Source organism: Schistocerca gregaria, chromosome 8 (genome assembly GCF_023897955.1).
Source record: "Schistocerca gregaria isolate iqSchGreg1 chromosome 8, iqSchGreg1.2, whole genome shotgun sequence".
Taxonomy (NCBI): domain Eukaryota; kingdom Metazoa; phylum Arthropoda; class Insecta; order Orthoptera; family Acrididae; genus Schistocerca; species Schistocerca gregaria.
The window spans coordinates 210,918,784-210,939,855 of record NC_064927.1 but is presented as its reverse complement, the minus strand read 5'-3'; the positions used below and the strand labels follow the sequence as shown (position 1 = coordinate 210,939,855).

At 41.1% G+C, this 21,072-nt stretch overlaps 2 protein-coding genes across 2 annotated transcripts in view; both read left to right on the top strand.

The window, feature by feature from the left end:
* The window catches only part of LOC126284147 (uncharacterized), a 144,250-nt gene that overhangs the window by 36,956 nt on the left and 86,222 nt on the right, over nucleotides 1-21,072 (top strand). The gene's annotated exons all lie outside the window — the stretch shown is intronic.
* Nucleotides 1,167-13,387, top strand: LOC126284148 (uncharacterized). The gene is made up of 3 exons (XM_049982869.1): nucleotides 1,167-1,238; nucleotides 7,112-7,211; nucleotides 12,936-13,387. The coding sequence occupies exons 1-3, from the start codon at nucleotides 1,227-1,229 to the stop codon at nucleotides 13,262-13,264; spliced, it is 441 nt and encodes a 146-aa protein (XP_049838826.1). The 5' UTR covers nucleotides 1,167-1,226; the 3' UTR covers nucleotides 13,265-13,387.

The window sequence follows — 21,072 nt, the reverse complement described above, 5'->3', positions numbered from 1 at the left end:
ACATTAAATTTCTGGTACACTTTGTTTAAGCGTTTTAAAATTGTTGACACAATTTTTAACGGTATTTCAAATTTTCAACTACTTTGCTAAGTTATTTTATCACTTACTTCAGCCAAAAGTCACGCAGATGGTTCCATTACTACTTTCGACTTATTATCGCCCCTTCAAGAGAAGATGGTCTGTTCAAACGAAGGAAAAGACCAATTTTAAAACACTAGGAAAGCACATTAACGTCTATACACAACCATACTTACATGAATACATTACACAGTAACTCTTCAACCGAAGAGGTCCAGAGAGACAAAACGCTCATATGGAATACGAATCTGCGCTCCTACAGTTGGAACTGAAAGCTACAATTGACTACGTAATAATAAGAAGTTCGCAAGTCTCAAAACACGAAAATATGACCAAGAATATTCACAATGTAAAATTAACTTTCAGGTAATATCTTTTCAAAGTGGAAACTAGTAATGTAACATTTAACGCCTAGCAAGTTAGATGAAAAAATCAAGACGGATGACAGTCCGATAGTAACAGCTGTGGTCGAAAATGTACACTGCACATAAAATTACGGTTGTGTACAGAAGTTTGCCATTTAGTTTCCTAGTTTTCTGCTATAAACTTTTATTTATGTTTACACAGAACATGTAATGAGGACTCGGTAATAAGTCGGAATTGGTAATAAAACTTCTAATATGAGTTAAGCTCAAGTATATTATTAAAGAAAATTACAAGACCGCAGACAATATGCTTAGCATGCTTACGTTGATAAGTTACATTTTAACCAGTTTTCAACGCTGAAACACTATGTTAATTACTGCACGCTTAATTCACATGTAATTTCGAAATGATATAAACTTGAGCGGGATTTTGATATGACGAGGCGATAACGACAAAGAAAATTTGGGCCGAGAAGAGAGAGAATGGAAGCCCGTGCGAATGCTACAAGAGCCGCCACGAAACTGAGAAATCGGCATGTTCGCGTCTTTCGCTCCCCCCATCGTGCAGGTTATTAAGACGGACCCAGGTGCCGGTAATTAATGGCCGGTGTTAACTCGGTGTGGGGATGTGGGTGTTGGTGGGGGCAGCATGGCCGCACGTACTCGCCTGCTCCCGCGTATAAAAGGCGCGGCCGACCGGCCGACCGGCCATCCTCACACGCAGTCTTCCGACCGCACTATCCCCCGCTCTCATCGCTGAAGTCCACACTTCTCTTCTGCAAAATGATGAAGCTGGTGAGTATTTTACTTGTGTTTCTCACACGTTTCCATTCAAAACGAATACGCCTTATTGCTGAGGCTGTACATTGCGAAAGTCTGTGAATTACGTGACTGAGTCCTCTCGTCATAATGCGTTGAAACCATTTCGTATTCCCTGGTTTGTACTCGCCAATCGGTATTTAGGGCTTGGGTGCCTACGGGCGCTACACTCTAATTCGCGAACCGCGTATCACACCAGTTTTGTGATCGGATAGAGGCCTCACTAACAAGTAATGAGAGTTACTAGAGGGAAACCATCGAACGTAAAGTAGCTTTGGGCGCACGCCATGGTACATTACTGTTACATATATGCTACGAACTGACGCACCAACCTAATACATGAACACGCGCAACGGGAAAAAAAATGTACCGAATGCAGAAGGAAATGCAGACAATTGAAGTTCATATACGTATTTGTAGCTGAAGCTCGGTATAGATAAATGTAATGTATTACACATAAGTGGGCGACATTATTATATGGTTAGATGATCGCAGAAGAATCACTGGGAGCTGTCACAGGCATAAAACGCCTACGAGAATGCGTACAGAGCTGTTTAAATTGTAACGACGACGTAAAACTAACTACAGGTAAAAGCAGTGAAAGAAAGTTCCACTGGAAGAACCCTCGGGAAGAGTAATCCACGCACAAACGAGGTAGCTTACAAACCCCTTGTTTAACCAATAACAGAATATTGCTCGTCTGTCTGAGATCTGTACCAGGTAGGTTTGAGAGAGGAAACGGAGATGACTGAAAGAAGAGGACGCCTTTTGTTAGAGCTTTATTTAGAAAACGCGAAAGCATCAGGTACTGCACTGGAGTTCCAGTGGCGGACTCCACAGCAGAGGACTTGGCTGCTGAAACAACTTCCTAACTATTCCCACCATACTAGCCTCCAACAACACACGAGTCGCTTGCGGAGTGTACACGCAGATGTAGGTGTAACATAGCAGCCGTGCCAGGTGGCTCAATGCTTATCATACTGGACCCACTTTCTAGAGGAGGTGAGGACAGCCCTCATGATTTACTTATAGATTCACCGCTTCACTGAGTCAGTGGAGGCCATTGCCATGGTGTTTCCTTAGGCAATGCTCCAATTGGTTTCCTACCATATCTTTCTGTATTCCGATATTGTGCTCTGTTTCTAATGATGAGTGAAGTTGTGCAGTGCTGGGACACTCGACTTACATTAGGAAGGAAGGCGACTTAAATCAAGTTCGGCCACCCTTCAGGCATATTTTTGGATGGGGTCCCTGAACAGCATATATTAGATTTCCTTTCCCAACCAAGCTAGCGGGTTCTAGGAGCTTCAGTCCGGAAACGCGCTGCTGCTACGCCTGCCTCAGACATGGATGTCAGGTTAGTTACGTTTAAGCAGTTCTAAGTTCTAGGGGACTGATGACCTCAGATGTTGTCCCAGAGTGCTCAGAGCCATCTGAACCATTTGAACGAAGCTAGCGTTTCGCATCGAATAAGGAAGCCGTCAACGAGACGTTGATCATTATTCTTTATCCCTCCTTTCCATTTCCAATAGCCGCTACGTCAGCTGGATATTAAAATAAGCTATCTTCCTTCTCACTCTAATCTCCACTCATGAACATCGACGGTAGCAATCTATCTGTATTACACGATACAACTGTCATATCAGTTTGTTGCTGTTGTGTTGATGATGACTGCTTTTCCCTGCCTGGTGCAATACTGTTCGTCCCTAAATATATCTCTAGGTTTACACTACTTCTCTACAATTCACACTTACGTGCCAGGCTGGGGATCCATCCAACCACCTTCAGACTACTTCTGTACCGTTTCACTCTCGTACCACTTGAGGGGCAAAGGAACACTTAAATATTTCATTGGGAGTTCTGATTTCTGTTATTTTATTACGAAGATCATTAATCCTTACGCAGGTGGAAATCAATAAAATATTTTCTCAATGTAAGGAAAAAATATGGAGATTGAAATCTAAAGAAAAGATTACGCACCGTCGAAATGCGCCTTTGATTTAATAACAGCCACCCCAATTTGAACATCGTATCCGTGAAATTATGTAAAATGAACAACTCGCACAACAGTTGCTTAATCCACAACTTTTATTGTGTACACGGCCGGTTTACGAACAACGTTCCAGCACCTGGTATAAGAAATCATATCTCTTAGCCAACTAAGGGCATTCTCACCCCAGTGTTGTTCTGGAACCAAAGGTTGTGTTCCAGATAGCGTAGCACAGGTGATCGGTTTTTGTGGAACTTAATTCGCTTCTATCCTTTTGACACGGAACCTTAGGTTGTACAACAACATTGGTGTGAGGGTGGCCTCATAAAGATATGTGATTTTATTTTTTACAACAGGTGATGGAACTTTAAATGTTCTGAACCCGGTCGCCTACACAATATAATATTGCGCATTAAGCAACGGTTTTGCGGTTTTTCTCATTGTACAAAATTGTCTTATGTAGTTGCGCGTGTCCCATAGGAACTCTTTGTGCTCATTTTTGACACGCTCTTACCTATTTCGCGGTAATACGACCTGCCCTTCTTTGAACTGTTTACATGTCCTCTGCCAATCCTACCAAGTAAGGATCCCATATCGAGCAGCAGTACTCAAGAAGATGACCGGAACAAGTTTAATGTGGGCAGTCTGTTTAGTAGATCTGTTACATGTTCCACGTATTCTTACAATAAAATACAAATTTTGGTTTGCCTTTTTCACAACATTATTCAAGTGATTGTTTTAATTTAAGGTTTTTGTAATTGTAATCCCTAGGTATTTAGGTTAATTGACAGCATTTGCATTTTTGTGCGTAACTGCTGAACTCAAAATCCTCAACGTTCTTCCCATGTCCTAGTCCTGGACTTCCCTAACCTTTCTTTCCCATTTCTGGTCTTTCCACAACCAAGTTTGCTATGCCTAAGTGTCGTAGCGGAAATCAAAGTAACTACCCTTCATATAGTAAGAGGCTTCAAAAAACGTATTTTCTATGCTTTATAGAACTTCTATGTATGTCATTTTGTCTATTCACTTAATTTTTAATTTTTATCAGTAGCACCATATTTCATATCCTTCCAGCGTTCTCTTCTCCGGATTTCTGGTTATCCACGTTTCATTTGCACACGATGCAATACTCCATGGGTTTACTTTCTCGAGCTTCATATCAGCAACACTCCTTCCACAAACACCCACCCCTCCTCCACCCCCAAAAAAACTGCTATCCTTTAACGAATCGAACTTGCATGTATGAAACAGCCCCAAATGCCTGACTGCGTTACAAATAAGTTATCGGGTGAAATATTTTATATTAAACGGTTGAACCCTTCATGGCTGAAGGTGGAAAATCGTAATTACTTCGGTTTTGTTCCTTTCGAAGTTCTGAACCTGCAGGCTAATGAACAGACTTGGTTAACCAAGGAACTTAAAATTCCTTTATATGTTCATGTAAGAACTGTTGGGGAAATAAATTAAAATGTCATGCCTGATGCTAAAGCTGTACTGCATGAACACCGAAAATGTAGCACGCTATAAACTTTTTTCCTTCCATTATTTTATGGAGGGCACCAACAAGAACAAGTTTCGAAAAGCTTTCAAATTGTGTAAACTTTGTTGGAAACCGCTAAGCGCTCTCATCCTCAAATACTGGATGAATGTAGTCTTTTTTTTTGGAAGGGGGGGGGGGGCAGTGAGCTGCGCTTTGCTTGTGCGCTTAATTTTCTTGCTTTCATTGTCTGTTTAATGCATTTGCATGGTCCAAAATGAACAACCCACCTATCCCACCCCCTGTTCAAGCACCTCAGCTGCAAGTATTAGATGCAAACGCAGCTAACACAGATGTTTCTATTTTATACTCAGCAAATTGCCACACTGCTAAAAGTGGTATAGCAGCCAATCACAGCTCAGGCCACCAATATAGTGCAGTAGGCACCTACTGTAGCCCCGAGTGCCATACCTCCTTTTCGCCAGTTTAACAAACAACAAGATGAATGGCTCTAGTGGTTGCAACAGTTTGAAGCCCAACGTAATCGCTCACAACGTACCAAACACTGTGAAGGAGGCGCTGTGTTTCGCCTCGTTCAGAAATTGTGGCAGCTAGGTACCAAGTCTTTCATTGCAATAGAAGGTCAGATCAAACTTATAGCGAATGGGTAACAGAGGAAATGCAAATTCAAAAGTGATTATGGTGATTATGATTCAGATGTTATGCTGTGTGACGTGATCATCTACATTGTAACTGATGTCAGACTTGGAGAACAGTTTCCGGAAGAGCCTGACCCAACATTTCAGCACGTAGTGCAAATACAACATCAGTATGATTCCGGTGTCATGTCGGCCGATAAATTTGAGCAACCGCCAATTCGCTCGGTTGAGTCATCCGTTGCTTGCGACCAGCCCTTTAGGCAGCGGCAGCTGTGCAATGATTCGGATTATTTTCATTCTGTACTCCCAATGTGGTGACATATTTCCAACTATGGATGCCAAGTGATGCATCATGCCTGTCACACACATTTGAAATTTGGATGAAAGAAACAATAACTAAATATGAAATATAAACAAAAAGTTATTTTTTAGATTTTCCTGCTCACGTTGGAATACTGTTCCTGGTGGCAGATTATGATTACTTTTATTTAGCTATATCAGTGGAATCCTACACGAAGCTGTAATGCGATTCCGATATATCTTTGAGTCATACATTGCTAATGAGATGAAGCATATGTCATAAATAATGTTAATAAATGTCTTTCATAAAATAGGTCGACTCCAAACCAAAGTTATCTGTGATTGCAGCTTGTCAGATTTGAGTAACGTCGCTGAAAATACTTTGCCGTGACGCCTCTCAGGAATATTATCTAACTACTTTAAAGTAACCTCGAACATTGCGGACTAATTTTTCAGATATACAGCATGATTAAATGTCGGCGAAGCCCACTAAAAGTCTCCCACAAAAGTCTCGTCTTTAACATGTGCCACTTGTCTCACAATAGTTTTGAAATTAGGTTATGACTGGGATTCCATAAATAAAACACACAACTTTGAATAACATTTTGATTTCATATTATATTTTCAACATACACTCACCGGTATATTAATTCAGCTATAACAGTAATCAGAATCAGAATCAAATATGCAAACGAATGCAATGTGAATGAGACTCACAGAGTGTAATTATTTCTTCACTTATATAGCAGCTGTAAAAAATATTTTCGTCATTCTACGACATAGTTCGTGTTAGGTCTCGACATTTTAGGTTCTCCTTGCTCTTACATAATCTTCGTCACTGTGGTCGAACATTAACTATTGTCACTTATACGTAACTAATTAAATATTAAAGATACGTAAAAACTCTTAAACTTAAGTGAGTAGGTGCCACGAAATCACAGAGTCAGGCACATTCACCGTGTCCCCATTAAAGATTGCACGAAGCGCTCATCAGTACGTTTATAGGCGTTATTCCAGCCCTGTCCCTTGTATTCCCTACGACACGTAAGGGTGCTTTTTCTGTTCCTGGATACTTCAAGGTTGTCGCTACCATCTTCTTACTGTCGTAAACTTCTTAGTTGGAAAGATTAGATTGGATCGCTTGCTCTCTGAAATTTTTGATCATTTTTTTTTTCTCTTTAAGTTCTCTATAACAACGAATTTTGCCCTGTCATCACAGAAACAACTGCTTGTTAGAAGAGTTTGTTTGCGGTTTGTGACTGTCAGCGATTGCATATTCCTCATACTGGACGCCGCTGACCGAGTTTGCGTCGGATTTTGTCGGGTGCCGGTTTCTTGTAACTGGCTCCCCTGCCTCTGTCTTAATAAGTTGCTTTAGTTTGTCCTGCAGAACCTGTGGCAATGCTGGCACTGTGTATTTCAGGTGTTAGTGCTGTGTGCCGTGACGGGCGCCACCCTGGCCGCTCCTGCCGAAGACACCAGCGTCCAGAGGTCCAAGAAGGCGGTCGACCCCCTGGTCACAGGTAAGGAACTCCTAAAATCATCTCACGTTAGACGTAGTAACGTGTACAATATGTTCATTCGAAATACATACGCTTTCATATGCGTTTTTCCTGCCCTTTTGTACACGGTAAGAAAAAAGAAAAATAGGCACCCCTCGAAGGAATTATCCGAATGGGACAGAAACTGATAGATGTGATGTACATGTACAGACAGACAAACGATTATAATTTCAGAAATGTTTGGTGATTCATTCAAGAGCAAGATCTTCACAAATTGAACAAATCAATAAGGCATTGGTCCACTTCTCTCGCTTATGCAAGCATTTGTTCGGCTTGTCATTGATTGACAGAGTTGTTGGTAGTCCTCCTGAGAAATAGCATGCCGTCTTCTGTCCAGTTGGGGCTTTAGATCATCAAAACCCCGAGCTGGTTGTAGGACCCTGCCCATAGTGATCAGAACGTTCTGAGTTGGGGAGAGATCCGGAAATCTTGCTGTCCAAGGCAGCGTTTGCCAAACATAAAGATAAACAGTAGTAACTATCGTCGTGGGCGGGCGAACATTATCTTGCTGAAATGTAAGGGAAGGATGGCTTGCCATGAAAGCCAACAAAACTGCGTGTAGAATATCGTAGGTATACCGTTGTGCTGTAATGGTGCCACAGGTGACAACCTAAGTGGTCCAGCAATGAAAAGAAACGGCATCCCAGACCATCATCCTGGCAGTTAGGACTCATGGCGGGCGACTCTCAGATTGGTATCCCACAGCTGTCTGGGGTGTCTCCAGACACGTCTTCGGCTTGGAATCTCATTAATTGGAGTAGAATTGTCTTCATTGATGAGTCGTGCATGCACCAAAATGACCGCCTATGACCAGTGAAGACATGAATCAGATTTTCACTGTGCAGTGGAGTGTGCGCTGATATGAAACTTCCTGGCAGATTAAAACTGTGTGCCGGACAGAGACTCGAACTCGGGCCTTTGTCTTTCGCGGGCAAATGCTCTACCAACTGAGCTCCCAAGCACGACTCAAGCCCCGTCTTCACAGATTCACTTCTGCTGGTACTTCGTCTCCTATCTTCCAAACTTGCCCGCGAAAGGCAAAGATCCCGAGCACGAGTCTCGGCCCGGCACACAGTTTGAATCTGACAGGAAGTTTCAGTGAAGACGTGTCTGTGGAGGCACACCAACCAAATGTCGCCGCCATATGGCCTGACAACTGACAGTGATGGTCTGCGGTACATTTCTTTTCGCAGCAGGATCCCTGAGGTTGCCATCAGCGGCACCCGCACGGTGCAGCGGCACATCAACGATATTCTTCGTCCCGTTTTATTGTCCTTCATTGTAAGCCATCCTGTGCTTACATTTCAACAAGATGATTCCTGCCTACACACAGCGAGAGTATCTACTGCTTGTTTTCGTGCTTGCCAAACTGTCTTGTGGATCTATCTACAATTGCGAAAGTTTGTAGCATTCTGGGCAGGGTCCTTCAAACAGATTGGGATTTTGAAGAACTAATGAAACAATAGGACAAAACTGACTTGCTGAATTTGTGAAGATATTTCCTTTGAATAAATCATACAATTTTTCTGAAGTTGTAATAATTTGTTTGTCTGAAAACACAAATTACATTTATCGATTTCTTTGCCGTCGAACAATTCCTCCCTTCTTCGACTTTCTTTGCGTCCTTGAAGTGTATGTGCGATTTCATTTTATCCGGCTTCTTTTTTAACCGATTGCGTTACACATTGTGACATCAACGAACCAGTCGCAGCATCTAAATATCAGTTAACCATAAATTCCAGTAAACAGTTTTTTCTTTTATTCCTCGGACCGTCACTATTGTGATGGTTCGTGGCGGTGCACGTTGATTTCCTTTCTCATGATCATCTCCTCATCTGATACATCTTTTGAGAAAGAAGTAGGAGATCTTGAAAGCTTATGACACCAGGAAGCCGAGCTTAAAATATTAATCGCTTATCTCAAAACCACTGGTTTGAGACATTCGCATACGAAACTGCGAGTTCCACCACGAGAGGCATTTGAATGATCACCTGCACCAAGTCTAAGATAGGAAACAAAATATTGATATAATAGAACCAAAACAACACGCATTGTAATGTCGTGACTAATGGTTATACTTCCTTCTGCTTAAAATAACTACTCTATGTGAAATTTTTCTACTACCCGACAGAGCTGCACAGCTGTTCAGTCTTCAAGTTGTATATGCGTTTTCAATTAAGTGGTCAAAACAAACTGAAACGGAACAATAATCACGTCTCATTAAATTCTGTTTTCTTCTGTCATTCAGTATCACGTCTGCGTTTAAGTAGTCCAATATTAAACGCCACAGAATTACATTTTCAGACGATGATATTGATATGTAAATGTCATAATCTGACTTTTGCCACACACATTGGAAATTAGGCATGTATGTCACTGCACAAAAGTTGACTGAAGACCGATGATGAAATGTCTTTCACGTAACTTTATTTCTAGTGTTTCACGTTGTAGTCTCAGATAATCAACGATCCTTTTCATGTGGAACTCATATTGTCTAGACAAGTACACAGCAGAAAGTTTTATGCGGTATCACTACCTTCAGCGTAACATTCTTGTTCGGAAAATATTCACCTGCCAGAAATGACAATAGCAGAAAACAGAAGCGTCCTGAATGCGAATGGCTAACTACACTGTTTTTGGGATGAACGATTTATATTCAGAGCATATTTGAGCGTTTGAAGTCATGCATCTCCCTTGTTAGACCAGCACTTGCACCTAACGTTCTCAGTTATTTGTTGCATGTATGTCTTAGTCTTCACGTGTTATTTTTGCGCTCTTACCTTCCGTTTCGTACCATGGAAGTCATTCCCTTGAGTCTTAACGCTTACAATATCATCCTGTTTATTCATATAATTAGTAAATTCCATATACTTCTTACAATTCCAATTATGCGACGAACACCCCCATTTCTATTTGTAGCAAACGACTTAATTTTCAGCATTCCCCTGTAATGCCATCTTCATCTCTGGTTTCCCGGCAGCTCATGACTCACTTCTGCACAATTCTGTATTCCATACACAGTTCTCAGAAATTACTTTCGCTGCTAAAGACCAATGTTCCGTAGTGGTAGACCTACAGTGGTGAAGATTGCTCTCCTCGATTCCGCTGGTCTATTTCCTGTAAACTCCTTGCTTCTTGCGTCATGCGTTAATCTCCTTTCAATGGAGCGTAACTCTTTCGCTTCATCAAACACTTTGTCTCCAATTTTGGTTCTAGGTTTGTCGCTAATCTCATTTCACCTACTCTCTAACACTTTGACACAATCATTTTAATTAATGTATCTTATCATTCACACAATTTCACACTGAATTTTTAATTCCGCATGTGACACGTTTGTCTTTTAATTGAATTTTCGATACACATGGTACACAGCATAGGAGAAATACTGTATCTCTACCTTAGTCTTTCTTCAAACCGAGCACTTCTCTGTTCTTGGCAGGACCGCCGAGGAAAATGTTACATGGTACAGACCAGCCCACGCGGCTAGCCGCGCCGTTTCACACGCTGCTTCCCGAACAGGAAGACGTGCCGATCCCCGACACGAATCCACCCTGCGGATCAGTGTCGAGATCCGGTGTGCCGGCCAGCCTGTGGATGGTTTTTAAAGCGGTTTTCCACCTACCTCGGCGAATGCGGGCTGGTTCCCCTTATTCCGCCTCAGATACAATGTGTTGGCGATTGTTGCACAAACACCGTTTCCACGTACACACACACTAAGATTACTCTACCACGCAAACATTTGAGGTTACACTCGTCTGGTACGACACGTTCCAGGAAGGGGGGGGGGGGGGAGGGGGCACTGGGGACCGAACCGCACAATAACCTTGGGTTCGGTATGGGGTGGCGGCGGGGTGGGTGTGCTGCTGTGGCTTGCTGTGGGGTTGTCACCCACTGAGGGCTATGGTGGGGCGAAGCCCCTCCGTCGTTTCTAGGCTCCCGGTTTAAATACACAATACAATACAACAGATGTTGGTACATACTATTTAGAGAAAAGAGTATGATGTTGGGACGTAAGTGACGATGTCAGGGAACAGCTTCCGTGAATCTATAAGAAATCCTGGAGGACAAATACTGGAGGCGAACACAGCTAGTAGAAATCATAGAACAAGTTACTAATGATGTTTCTGCTCTGGCTTGGCGAGATTAGTATAGGTGGGAGAATGATTCTTTGTACACACAGCGATCCACAGTTATATTCACCAGAAGAACAATTAACAACTGCTTGCAACAATCTTCTTTTCAGTCGCTCGGAAATACACGGGCATTAATGCAAAGATGAATCTATGAGCCATATTATGTTTCCAAATCTCATTTTCTTCTCTTTGCATGTTAGAATCTACTAATTTCATAACCAAAGATTACAGAAATATCTTAGTCTTTATCTTTCATTCCACCTGTTAACACGAGTGATTTTGGAGAGTATTATTATTATAACACAGTGGCTGTAAGACAGTATAGGTGCAAACTAATACAAAATAAGAGGAAGAGGAGAAATGGGTAGATATTGAGGTGAAAAACAAAAATTGCTCAGGGAACACAAAAGCTGAATAAGTTAAGCTGAGAGGCGCGATACTATAAAATTCGGCAAGTAAATTGAGGGTTATATTATGCACATTCTTGAACTGCAATGGTCACACTGATAAAATGTGATTTCAGAATGATAATTAAACAATAATAAAATATCAACTGTTGCCATCGACAACACAAAATCTTTGTTTTTATTAAAAGAAAATTTCTCTGAAGAAGGATCATCTTCATCGAGGAAAGCTGCTAGTCGATAATAAAATTCTGTCAAAATTTGTAGATTGAGGTCAATGAAATATTATCAGTCCTTTGTTTAGTAGCTAATGGAAACCGAAAGTTATTTGTAGTCAGACATTATTTCAATATGGACTAGCTGAAGGACTGTGATAGTAGAATGTTCAGTTTGCTCTGAGAGAGACTGTAATTTACACTTTCATTTCGTTTCGATGCATGGTATTATAACATTATTGTGAAAGTGGCATAACGTTCCAAATATGCTCATGTTGCATAGTGCAACGTAGCTACTGGTTTAGGATATCTGTGACTCTAGAAAAAGTATGCAGACAGTAAGACTATGCGTTACATCAGAGAAACAACATCAGTTTCGGAAACGAGAGATAGGACGGTTGTACCAGGGTATGAGGACGAAGAACGAAATTTGAAATCTATGGCGTCTTTCTGTTCGCTTTTTTAATTGGTACCAGATTTATGTCAGGGTACCAGCTGCAGAATGTATCGTTGTTGTAATGTTAGTGCCAGCATTGGAAGGGAAATAAAAAATGAACTAACGTAACGCAGAGATATGTTGTAATTATCGAACAGTATTTCGGAAAAGTTTGAAGCATATATCTTCCGGTAGATGGTAAATGTTAAGCGCAGAAAAATTTAAAAGAAATGTGTATATAACGGCTACACTTAGAATACAGCGTCATTTAGTTTTAATATGAGTGTAATACCAGTTAGAAGTCATGTAATTTTACGTTTCCAGTTCAGTTATATTTCCTTTGCATACGAAACAGACTAAAATTCAATAATTTCTAAATATTAGATTATTATTTCGCATTATACTAAAGACATATAACTAATGTTTGGGTATTTATGCCTCCCATACTGTTCTCGTCTCTTTACCCTGGCGGTAATAGTGTGTCTTTTTATTTGCAGGGGCAGCCTACAACCCGTACTATTCTGGCGTGGCTGGGCGCTACTCCGCCCTGGGCTACACAGGGGCCTACCCCTATTCGGCAGCCTACAACCCCTTGACTGATGCCTACCCCTACACAGCTAAAACCTACCCTTACGCAGCCAAAACATACCCCTACACAGCTGGAACATACCCCTACACTGCTGGAACATATCCCTACACTGCAGCTGCTCACCCCTACACCGCTGCTGGCGCCTACCCCTACACGGCAAGGATAAACGGTTATCCGTACACTGCTGGGACTTACCCACATGCTGCTGCAGCTGGAGTTCTCCCCTATGCTGGATAAGGAAGACGAACCGTTTTGCAAATTCATTATGACAATGTTCTAGTGCCTTCTGTGTTGCTAATATTGTATAATACTGGCTTTAATACTTCAGTAGTCAAATAAAAATAACCTTGGAGAAATACAGTTTCAGATATATTTATTACACCCTCATCATTTCCCACTCAGATCCTGATCCACGCTACATTCAGTAAGTTTCGTCTATCTTAGTGTTACACTGTTGTGGATAAGCAGCTTATACTGCGTCGGCAACAGCTTTGGGGTAACGAAAGATGCTCCCTTATCACCAGTGCTTGTGCAAGTGACCGGCAACAATACCAGATCCCTCCTGAGTGTCTCATGAAGTGTGACAACGCAACATTGTTGATGTTACGTCCCTCATATTAGGACGTTCAGCTTGGCTGACCTCTTGGTAGTATTTCAGAGAAGTGAGCTATATGTCGGGGCCAGGTCCAAGTTCTCTCCTCATTCTCGTACAACTGAAACATGACTTTACACCATATATACAAGGCGTGTTTTTCAAGTAAGGTCCGTTTGAACTTAAGTTCACAACGACAGGTTATTTCAGAAAACTAAATTTATTTTCAGAAAGTACATACTTCACTCCATTTTTCGACATAGTAGCCAAGTTTGTTGAAACACGTATCATACCTCTCAACCAATTTTAAAATACCCTCTTCATAAAAACTTGCCACCTGTTCTGATGCCCAAAAGTTCACTGCCGTTTTTACATCACTCATCGTCATTGTAACGCTTGCCGGTGACGTGTTGTTTGAGGTGGAGGAGCAGATGGCAATCGCTCGGTGCAAGATCAGGACTGTCGGGTAGGTGGTCTAAAACTTTCCAGCCAAAACTGTCCAATAACTAGCAGGTCTGAACTGCAGTGTGAGGTCTTGCATTGTCATGGAGGAGGACCATTCCCTTAGTCAACATGCCGCATCTTTTGTTTTGAATCGCTCTGCGTAGCTTTCTCAGGGTTTAGCAGTATGTTTCTGCATTGATACTGGTTCCTCATTGCATGAAGTCGACCAACAAAGCACCATGCCTAACCCGAAGTACCAACGCCATGATTCTGCGCTGAGACAGAGTCTGTTTGGCCTTCATCTTTACAGACGAGTGTGTGTGTCTCCATTCCATGCTCTGTTACTTCGATTTGGGCGTGATATCCAAAACCCATGTTTCGTCTCCAGTTGCGATCTGACTCAATAAGCCGTCACCTTCTTTGTGATAACAGTCAAGAACTTCATCGCACACTCAAATCTTTGGTTTTTGTGGTCCTCTGTTAGGAGTTTCGGGACCCATCGGGAGCACAGTTTCCTAAACTGTTGCCAGGAGTTCAGAAACAATCTTGTAAAGCACAGATCTCGACATGTCAGGAAATTCGTTTGAGAGACCTGTTATTGTGAAGCGCCTGTTCTCACAAATCCTCGATTCAGAGGAGGCCACCAAATCATCTGTAATCAAAGAAGGGCGACCAGAGCTGTCCTCATCATGGACGTTGTGGCGGCCATCTTTGAATTCTCGTACCCACTTACGTACTTTGGTTTCACTCATAATAGTATCACCGTTCACTTCGCATATCTGTCGCTGAATTTCTGCAGCAGACAGGTTCCTTGCTGACAAAAACTACTAGTGTCTACAACAAAATGGACCTTATTTAAAAATAACACGCCTTGTACATCCAAACAGTGACTTACACTCAACACATACATTTAAAAAACAGCTCTCACATATCGCAAGAATAAAGGCCACTGTATGTGAAACAAGAAATCCCTTTCTAATTAAATTAACTAACAACATCTCAGCTTCTACAGGCAACAATGCCAAAAAATGTTCAAATGTGTGTGAAATCGTATGGGACTCAACTTCTAAGGTCATCAGTCCTTAAGCTTTCGCACTACTTAACCCAAATTATCCTAAGGACAAACACACACACCCATGTCCGAGGGAGGACTCGAACGTCCACCGGGACAAGCCGTACTGTCCATGACTGCAGCGCCGTAGACCGCTCTGCTAAATCCAGCGCGGTGCAACAATGCCATGCGACTCCTTAGCCATACCCTGTTCACTGTCTCATTTCCAGTGACAATACACTCGTAGTATCGAGGTTTTTACTTGCAGCCTGTTAGTATAGATCCTTTCATGCAAGATAACGACGTAAATATTATTACATTTAGTTGCGATACTCTCTGTGCGGTGCGAAGCTTCTGTCATGCTAACTCTTCTGTATGATTGAATTACTTATGATGTATAGGGATAATCTGGATTTAAGCTTACTAAAGATTAAACTACCGCGGTTTCTGAGAGAAACAGTAAACGGATCATGCTGCATTTATCGGTCGCAGGAAAGTGTAACGCAAGTTTCAGCAAGTCCATAAGCTGGCAGTGCACAGAAGATAGGCAGACTGTGAATGTTGAACGACAAACGTGTTGGTATAAATGATAGGGCTATGCAATAGTACACCCACAATTCAGGTAGTGACACTGACTATACCATCAGACGACCTCTCTTGAAGAAAAAATCTGGTTGCCTAGATGTGCAAGATACGTTAGAAGGAGCAGGATTGTAGCGTGCAGAAGTGGTCTTCGACTTGAACCTAAATGCGGTTATCGCTGCTTTTCTTATCTCTAATCCTTCATTGCCTACTGTGAAACTGTAACGATAGTAGTAAGTCTGATGAGCCAATACGTAAAACAAAAACTTACAAGAAGAGAAGGAGTACGGCGAGACATGAAACACAATGAAGTGTGGAGAAATATACAGAGTACCTTTGGGGATTACATGCTAGCAGTGTTCAATGTGTACCGCCAGATAGGGTAACACGTGACGATGGAATTGTAAGTGCATACATGAACGATGACCTTTGTAAAAAAAAATTATCCCACGTTGTGTTAAGCTAGAGCATATTAAAAGGCGTGTTGAAAAGTAATGCCTCCCAATTTTTATACGAAAACTTTTAAATATTTTTAAATAAAACAACCGTTATTCACACTGTACATCTTTATTCTTCATGTCTACATATTTGTACCGAGCGGGGTGGCGCGGTCGTGGGGACAAGGGCTCAGTCCCGCGTCTGACCATACTGATTTATGGTTTTCGTGATTTCCCTAAATCGTTTCAGGCAAATGCTGGGTTGGTTGCGTTCAAAGGGCATGGCCGATTTCCTTCCCCCTCCTTCCTAATCCGAGTTTGTGCTCCGTCTCTAATGACCTCAATGTGAGGGAACCATCTCCTTCTCCTCCTTCTACTTCTACATATTTGTTTCTCAACATTGTCACTCTTGCGACGAACACTTTTCTCCCAACAAGAGACCAGTCTGTTGATGCCGCTGCTGTAAAATATATTCTTTACGTTTTGGAATGAGATGAAAATCGGATGGGAAACTAGGAACTGTATGGAGGACCATCAATGACAGTGAACCCAATCACCGGATGGTTACATTGTTACAAACGTCGGAGTGCTCTTGTGTGGTTAGGCATTGTAATGCTGAAAGGGTGGGTGTTCCAGGTGTGGACGAACTCATTGGCTTCGTAACTTGATTGCAGCACGCTGTTCTCGCGTTCCGAGACAGTTACGTTAGACACTACCGCATTAAACGCTACAGTTCTGAGACCTCCAGTGACAGATGGCTCCAAATATGTAGACACGTAGATGAAACCTGGTAGTCAAGGAAGGCAAGATTCGGTTACCATTGTGGACGGGGCCGTAATCAGTTACTGTTAGTTGCCTTTTAAAGTTGCACACAACTTCTCTTAAACCAGTAATTCCAGACTCAACAATAAATAAAAAATACCACACATTATTAATCCAGGACTAAACAACTATGTAAATAATAGTGTCTTCAGTGAGTTATAATTTAGCAAATCACCATTAAATACAGATACAGCAGATAATGTTTTAAAAGAAAGCCACTGTGATCTGTGCAGAAGGCCTTACACACTCGGAATGGCAGTAAATTAAGAATTGTTTAAAACTTACTGCAACTTACAAATTACCGGCATTGAAATATTAAATGCAAGTCCCCACAAACACAGCAGAAGGTATTAGACGCCAGGAATGGCAGTAAATATGGTTTTAAAGGCTTACTGCGTAAATACAAATACCAAATTAGAATTTTAAGGCAAGTGACCACAAACACGGCTGAAGACCCTACACGCCAGGAACGGCAAAAATATTTAAAAAAATAAAAATCTACTGTAAACCAGCAAATACAATACCAAAGGTTAATTTTAAAAAACAAGAAAGTGGCCTGCAACAAAATCTCAGGAGCCTGGAACGAAGAACGTTTATTTGCTAGTTCTTTGTGGACGTGAAAATAATTATATGGACTTAAGGAAACCAAATGTTAATGCCTTACTCACGAGAATGTTCCTGAAATCTCTGTAAGAAGTTTCCTCATCGGTCAGAAATGAAATCCGAAAAATGATGCTCGTTTCTAACTTTTAACCAAAAGTGACTGTGAATGAAAGTGATACTTGTATTCACATTTAAGCAGGTTTCTGCGAAGTAATTACACGATAGAGAAAAAACTGGTTTCACTGTTGTCTACAGCACATGGGTAGTACATGGATGGATAGAGGCTGAAATTGACAGACCGAGACAGTAGGACGGTGACACCGGGAAGGGGGAGATGAGAAAACGCAGGAGGCATGTCGAAGGTGTAGGGGGCAGGTATAGAAGGAAGCAGAGGAGGTATAGAGGGGTAGTGGGCATGTGTAGAAGGAAGAGGGGGAAGCGCAATTGGAAAGAGTGATGGGGAGGAGTACATGGTCAGAGGAAGGGGAGATGGTAAATATGGCAAGGGAGAGGGGATGGATAGAGGCTGAGAAGGACAGACTGAGGCAGGAGGACATCGACATAGAGAAGGAGAGGAGGAAGTGTGTTCACTGTATGTGTTGAATGGATATGTGGGTGAAGCCCCGGGGAGAAGGCTAGTTAACCAATAAAGACCGCTAATCGTGTGAAATTGCAGATGAGTAGGTATTTACCTTAATACTCATAATATATATAGCAGTTCATGACATCCAGTCTTACAAATTTCAAAACTCCACCATCTCTCTCCCCACATCCAGCAGTGCTGGCGGGTCACCTCCAACTGCGCAACGCTACGCGCTGTTAACATCCAGCTGCCCAACACTACAATGGCAGACAACAATGCAAACTAGCCACAGACTGCACATAGCACAGCAAGTGATTTTCATACAGAGCGCTATGTGGCGTTACCAATATAAAAACCTGAACAGCCTAGTTACATAGCCCCCATGCTCCCCACAAAAAAATTTACAAATTGTTTTGGGCAGTGGCCAATACAGAATTCAAAAAAATTTTCATAATTACAATAACAAAGAAATCAATTGCACACACTTATTGACACAATGTTGGTCAAAAGCTAAAATTTTCTCACAGTCCATAAAGACAGTCCTGATTATTCATCACAGTAAAATTGCAGTGTTTTTTTTCTCAAAGTCTGAGCAGTAAAAGAAAATGCACATGGCAGCAGTGGATTTCCATGCAGTATTGAAGAAGTAGTGTTGTCCTTCCAACGGAAAGACAGTGCTGACTCGTGACATGCAGGCAGGTGTTGGGCCACAACAGAGCAAACACACAGCAGAGTCAGTCGAAGTTCTGAAAAATATTGGTAGGTAGGTCATCAAAGAGCAGACCCACTGTAGTCCTGGTAGTGAGTATGGTATTGGTGAGTCATCAAAGTTGCAGACCCAGTGCAGTCCTTGTAGAAATAATGGTATTGGCGAGTCATCAAAGATGCAAACCTACTGTAGTCCTTGTAGAGACGGCCAGCAGCCAACTGTTGCGACTGTGCAGGTGCACAATCACCATGGAAGAGTCTTGCAGAGAATATAGCAAGTCTATAAACCACCACTTGTGCACTCACAAAGTTTTTTTCTAACTGTCTTTAGAACCAGCAATGCTGTTAACCAGTCTCTTGCTGAATTATTAACACATGTGCAAATACTAACAGTCCCAACTGCTCACGTACTGTGCATAAATTATGACCAACAGAAACGTGTGCAGTGACATGATACTTAATTTGAAGTACTGGTGTCTATACAATTATAAATTTACAACATAACAATACAATTACAAAGGTAGAAAATACATCATTAAAGAACATAACAATACAGATAACATTTGTAGTAATAGTGGTTTTACAAAAGAATAGAAATAAACATACACATCAGTGTTACAGGAATTATGACATATGCAAATACAGTACATAAAAGGTCTGAATAACTTTCGAACCATCAACCTCACACGTGAGCATTAAAACAAAACAGAACAAATGATGTCTAAACATCTTTACAAAGTAAATAACATTTTATCAGAAAAATTCTACATCATAAATCTTATTAGCTAGACACATACAGACAGGAAGAACACAAATTCACATAGTGTAATAACACAAAAATACAGGACAGGGTTTGTTTTCAGTGTAACATTTGTTACTGCAGTCCACCCCAAAACTTCATTCCATAGATCTTTCGTCTTATTTCAACATTTGTTTCCACCAAAAAAATCATATCCAAGCATGCTTTCTGTATTTATATTTTCACATATTTCTTACCTCATTATTTGTTTTCCATTATCTTACCTCATCATTTATTTCCAAGAAAATCCTACCTAAACCAGTTGACCCTAAGCCCTACTTTTTTGTTCATATCCTCTTTCAAAATACTTTTTTGACCAAACCATTTTCTTACAGCTTCTCAATGCATTTCTTTCCATTTGTCACAACTCTTTCTCTTATCCTACCACATCTTAAGCTAACTTAAATCTATTGAGCTATGATGCTTAACTAAGGAATGAGGTAATGCAGCAGCGCAAAACAATTAACACAAACAGCAATGATAAAAAATGCAAATTGGCAAAGTAAGCAGCATAAATTAGCAAAGCAAATGCAATATTACAACTAATACAAGGCAACGTGCAGCAAACAAGAAAAATAAATCTGTAGTAAAACTGGCTTAACAGAGTAATACAAAGTCAAATTCAGTAACATTAGCCTTGCAAACAGCATCAACAAATGCAATAACTTATATCTAAACATGACAAAGCTCAAACAGAAAGAATATTACAGTAAAGATGTCCATGTCTAATACCTATGTCACATCTTAACACTAGAGTGATGCATCACCTTCACTTACTCTAGCAGACAAGTTACCAAACTGTTAAAAAATTATTTTTGCAATTCCTGGGAAGGGAAATGTCTATTTTTGCTCTCCTTTCTACGGAGGTATATCATAAAATTATTCTTTACTGGATCTGTAGACAGAAAATAGTGATATTAGTTCATCTATAAAATTTTATTTTAACCAGTGCTGCAGTGCAACTAGAAGCTAGATTATAACAAAATGAGTAAATAAATACATAAAGGAAGCCATATGGCATTTCTCTCAACTAGCAAGACAATAGCTGTGAAATGTTTCTCATCCTTTCGTTAGGCATTTTAGTAAATATCATAAATTAAGAGCTCCACAGTATAATAGTATGTTTTCAAGTTTGAGCGTGTCTTATTTGCGATGCTTTCCACAAAGGAATGTCAATAGCGAGGATAATGGCCTCTTTTTTTTCACCTGTGCCTCTGAAAGGCATGGTTTGTTTCCAGGCGACTGTCACGAAGCTGGGTGCCCATGACGCATTACATGAAGGTGGTCACTTAACTTTCTTACCGAAATATTTACGACACAATAACACTGTGTCATCTGTTCACTATAACAATTCATTTGTAATTACTGTCTAAATATGTTCCCTGGGTTCTAGACTGAATAGTTAACTTTAAAACATAGTTACA

Excerpts from the sequence above, each read along its gene's own strand:
- LOC126284148 (XM_049982869.1), top strand. Across the intron at positions 7,212-12,935 it reads GGTCGACCCCCTGGTCACAG|GGGCAGCCTACAACCCGTAC; the intron begins GTAAGGAACTCC and ends TTTTATTTGCAG.